This window comes from Perognathus longimembris, chromosome 5 (genome assembly GCF_023159225.1).
Source record: "Perognathus longimembris pacificus isolate PPM17 chromosome 5, ASM2315922v1, whole genome shotgun sequence".
In the NCBI taxonomy this organism is placed as follows: domain Eukaryota; kingdom Metazoa; phylum Chordata; class Mammalia; order Rodentia; family Heteromyidae; genus Perognathus; species Perognathus longimembris.
In genome coordinates this window covers 53641943-53647110 of record NC_063165.1, presented here as the reverse complement: position 1 = coordinate 53647110, position 5168 = coordinate 53641943, and the positions used below count along the sequence as shown (strand labels likewise).

The 5168-nt window shown below is 49.9% G+C and overlaps 1 protein-coding gene across 1 annotated transcript; it reads left to right on the top strand.

Annotated features, from left to right (window-relative positions):
* Window positions 1–444: 444 nt before the first annotated feature.
* On the top strand, window positions 445–2972 carry Hes1 (hes family bHLH transcription factor 1). Its single transcript, XM_048346926.1, has 4 exons — window positions 445–819; window positions 982–1077; window positions 1328–1415; window positions 2071–2972. The coding sequence occupies exons 1-4, from the start codon at window positions 712–714 to the stop codon at window positions 2616–2618; spliced, it is 840 nt and encodes a 279-aa protein (XP_048202883.1). The 5' UTR covers window positions 445–711; the 3' UTR covers window positions 2619–2972.
* The last annotated feature ends 2196 nt before the right edge of the window (window positions 2973–5168 follow it).

The window sequence follows — 5168 nt, the reverse complement described above, 5'->3', positions numbered from 1 at the left end:
TAATGTACCCTCACACGAGTTCGCTCTAATCTTTAAACACTCCAAATTCTTTTTTTTTCTAGGCCTTTTCTAACTATGTCTCAAAAGAATTTATTACAAAACACCTCTGCTAAACATAGTAATAGAATAAAGAACAAAGATCCTGAACCCGAAAATTTTCTCCACCCCACCCGAAGTGGAGAAATCTTTTCCGAAGCAAAGCCCAGAGGGGGTGAGTAGTAAAGGGTTAAATCCTTTTGATTGACGTTGTAGCCTCCGGTGCCCTGGGCTCAGGCGCGCGCCATTGGCCGCCAGACCTTGTGCCTGGCGGCCAATAGGGGGGCGCGGTCCACGAGCGGTGCCGCGTGTCTCCTCCTCCCATTGGCTGAAAGTTACTGTGGGAAAGAAAGTTTGGGAAGTTTCACACGAGCCGTTCGCGTGCAGTCCCAGATATATATAGAGGCCGCCAGGGCTTGGGGATCACACAGGATCCAGAGCTGGTGCTGATAACAGCGGAATCCCCAGTCTACCTCTCTCCGTGGTCCTGGAATAGCACTACCGACCACAAGTAGCCATAAAATATAATAAACCCTCAGCACTTGCTCAGTAGTTTTATGAAAATCTCAAGTAAAAAGAACGCAAGCAAATATATACATATATATTTTTTTTTCGTGAAGGGCTCCCAAAATAAAATTCTCTAGGGATTTCGAAGGAGAAAAAAAAAAAAGGAAAATGCCAGCTGATATAATGGAGAAAAATTCCTCATCTCCGGTGGCTGCTACCCCAGCCAGTGTCAACACGACACCGGACAAACCAAAGACAGCATCTGAGCACCGAAAGGTAAGGGCAATACCTGTCTGCCTCTGCGGGCCCTAAGAAATTAAGTCGGATCAGGGATGGGGTAGAGTGGGGCTTCTTTTTCTCTCTTAAAACTCCGGGGTGAAATGGCAGATCTCAAGGGAACACAGGCCTTTAAAAATTATTATTATTTTCCCTTTGCAGTCATCAAAGCCTATCATGGAGAAAAGACGACGAGCAAGAATAAATGAAAGTCTGAGCCAGCTGAAAACACTGATTTTGGATGCTCTTAAGAAAGATGTAAGTGGGGAATGGTGTTTTTAAAATTTTAATTAAAGGTACGAAATGCTATTTGTTCAGTCTCAAAGAATGAACCCCTCGCCTGCGGTGCGTGGATCTTATCCCCACCTACCCTGCGCTGCCCTAGGAGGGAGGGCCAGTCTGTCTGAGATCCTGGGAGGTGGGCCTCTGGCCCAGGTAAGGAATCCCCCCGCACGCCGGCGACTGACAAGGGTCTCACGTTCCCCCGCTTGCTTTCTCTCACACGCAGAGCTCCCGGCATTCCAAGCTGGAGAAGGCAGACATTCTGGAAATGACAGTGAAGCACCTCCGGAACCTGCAGCGGGCGCAGATGACGGGTAAGGGCGGCACGCGCGTCCCCCGCTGCCGGCGTCCCTCTCGCCCCGCGGTGATTTCTTCCAGACTTCCGCCCGCAGTTGTGAGAGGCATTGAGCTACATTTTACTGCCTTGGCTCCCTCTCGAGTTCCCACGGTCTGGGTCTTATTTATAGCCATAACTCCAAGTTGTTACTGTTCCGGAAAAGGAGGGAGGGAGAGAGAGGTTGTAGCCGCCAGGCTGGAGGATGGCTCGGCGGTGGGGGAAGCCGGTACCGGGAAAGGGTGTAGGATGGTGGCGGGTTGGAGCGGAGTGGAGGCTAATAGTCATCTGGCTGAGCAGTCGTCCACCCCCGCCCCCTACCGCAGGAGGGGAAATGAGAGTCGGATGCCGGGGTGGGTGGCATTGCCCAAGGTCACATCGCGCGCGTGGGTGGGGGTGGCCGGTCGGGAGCCGAACTCGGGTTTAAATGGAACCACCGAGAAGGAGGGAGGGTCGGCTTCTGCGGCCTCCGTGGTGTGGAGAGGTTTCTGTAGCTACCCCACCCTTCTTAGCCGGAGGTAGTTCCGCAGGCGCGCGGTCGGGGAGGCGGGCGGCGGGGGACCTCCCAGGGCGGGAGGCGGCGGCCTCTGAGCTAGCGCTGTTCGGTGACCCGAGTGTGTCCTTCTGGCCTGCAGCCGCGCTGAGCACCGACCCCAGCGTACTGGGCAAGTACCGAGCCGGCTTCAGCGAGTGCATGAACGAGGTGACCCGCTTCCTGTCCACGTGCGAGGGCGTGAACACCGAGGTGCGCACCCGTCTGCTCGGCCACCTGGCCAACTGCATGACCCAGATCAACGCCATGACATACCCGGGACAGCCGCACCCCGCCTTGCAGGCACCGCCGCCGCCCCCGCCCGGACCCGGCGGTCCCCAGCACGCGCCGTTCGCGCCACCGCCGCTGGTGCCCATCCCCGGAGGCGCGGCGCCCCCTCCCGGCAGCGCCCCCTGCAAGCTGGGCAGCCAGGCTGGTGAAGCCGCCAAGGTGTTCGGCGGCTTCCAGGTGGTGCCCGCTCCTGACGGCCAGTTTGCCTTTCTCATCCCCAACGGGGCCTTTGCGCACAGCAGTCCGGTGATCCCGGTCTACACCAGCAATAGCGGGACCTCCGTAGGCCCCAACGCAGTGTCTCCTTCCAGCGGCCCCTCGCTCACTGCGGACTCCATGTGGAGGCCGTGGCGGAACTGAGAGACTCCGGGCCCCCAAACTCCCCAACCCACATCTTCCCTTCGGACACTGAAACAAGAACTTGGCTACTAGAAGAGACTTTTTGTGATTAAAGTGGTTACTTTACTTTCTAAAAAGTTACTTTTTTTGTAGAGAGCTGTATTAAGTGGCTGATCATGCACTATATTTGTATATATTTTATATGTTCATATTGGATTGCGCCTTTGTATTATAAAAGTTGAGATGACATTTCGTTTTTTACACGAGATTTCTTTTTTATGTGATGCCAAAGATGTTTGAAAAGTACTCTTAAAATATCTTCCTTTGGGGAAGTTTATTTGAGAAAATATAATAAAAGAAAAAAGTGAAGGCTTCTTCATGAGTTAGAACTGATTATTTCATAATAGGGAATGAGAGATTCTTGGTGTAATTCAAATGACATGTATCCTGGGGATTAAAAAATTCATTTTTTTAATCTATCAAATCTTTCACCAAAACTCGAGCTAAAAAAAAAGTTCCACCCAACCAATTAAACATCTGATATAGTTTCCTTACATACTTGTGATTATTCTCTAAAGGATTTTAAATAATTGTTCAAAGTTCTTTAGTCCTTGTCCCCATTGCTAAAACTGGGGCTTGAACTCGGCCTAGGGACTATATACCTTAGAAGCATTTTTGCTCCTGGTGGCACTCTACCACTTAAGCCAAAGTTCCATCTTTAAATTGGAGATAAGAATCTCACTGACCTTCCTGCTGGTGTAGTTTCAAGTAGTGATCCTCACATCTCAGCATACTGAGTAGAAGTTCATAGATCTATCTGATCTAATTGCCCACTAAAGGCATCTCCTGCAGCACAGCTCCTTAAAATCACCACCAACATCCAGAGTAAGAATAGACTCAACCCCAGCAGCCTAAAAGTAGTGGGGTCTTCAGTAATCTATCCTTAGGTGCAGCTAGATATTCCCTAGTAGCAGCATCTCAAAGTTGGAAATGCCTCTGCACACTCTTCAAGCAAGCTGCAAAGGTCAACAGATTCCTTCTGCCAAGGGACAGCTTGTTAGACTCCCAAGTGGAGCCCCAGCCCAGATGATTAACACCAGACATGTGTTTCTGATAAGTTTTTGTGCTTGGCTCTAATAGGGAAAACATGTGGGGGCTGTGCTGGCAGGCACATAGGCCATCTTCCCCTTTTAATACAAACAGCAAGCGACCCCTTCGCTTGGTCATGCCTCATTTCCAGGCAAGATGTGGGCTCCAGATAGAAGCAAAAGGGTTGTCTCGGGTTTCAGCTCACATAACCCTCCTTAACAAGTCCTAACTCAAAGCGGACAGCTTTAAACTGTGCCAGGATCTGCAGGGAATTTCTTCCAAATCCCATCACAAAGGCTTGTCAGATTTTGTCAGATTTGGCCAGGTGTTTGACTGCATCCAGGTGTTGGGGAAATGAAAACCACGAGCCCTGCGAGACCAGACACATCAGCCTCGCTGTGGGTCTGGCCAGCATGCCCTCCTCCCCCACAGCCGGCCAGTCCTCCTCTCCCACCCACCTCTCTCACCCCCCTTCTCTTAGAGCGGCTTCTGGGAGTAGAAGGACGAGGCGGGAGAGATCAATCTTTGAAGCTTTCCTAACAAAGATAAAGCCAACGATTTTCTGTCTTGTTTCAAAAGCTTTACTTCTCCCCCGCCTGGTTGAGGCCTTTCCCACAGGCCAGCGTAGAGAGCAGCTCTATCGCAGGAATGATCTAGCAGACTGCAGCCGGCTTTCTCTCCTATACCTTGGGCTTCAACCTCAGAGGGCAAGGTTTAAAAGATACTTTTGGGAAATTTGGCTCCTACTTTATTTTGTGTGCCTGAAAGGTGTCCATCACACCTTTCACCAAAGAAATACACACATCCTTTATCACATTATTTTCCCTTTTATTTAAATACCAACATCATAACAACTGCCTGTCCTAGATCCTCACTAGACCTTCTTAACTGTCTTAATAGAAATAATCCAGGCATCAGAATATCAACTTTTTAAAGTATTAATTATACAAACTATGACATTTTTCTTGCATGCACTCCCTCCTCATTTGATATTCCCCTATATTCTCCTGGTCTCAACTTTTATAAAGTAATTCCTTCCCAGTGCCTTAAAAAAAATCACCGAAAGTATATAGATATGTTATCTTCCTGGGAAAGGATGATAGATCTGATGAAAATAAATAATGTGTTCTTCTGAGGAACAAAAAATGGTATGAAATTACCCCTCCCCCAAAATTTGTGCGATTTGGTCTAATATAGAGAGAGGAGGGGAGACCCTAGGTCCCAGATGGAGACTTTTAGGTTCCAGTGAGCCATTAAACTCATTGTGTCCCCTTGGATAAATCATTTCCTTTGCTGGGACATTTCCAAGTGTATAAAAGTGAATGGACTTATTTCTAAGGCGCCGCCCCCACTTGCAGCTGGCGGTTTGTGAAGTAGCTGGGGGAGAGGTGAAGTGTCTCAGACGACTTTACCCGGTCCTCCCCGGAGGTCCTAGGGGCCTGGCCTAATTATGCCGCCTGGGGGCACTCCGGGCAGTCCCGG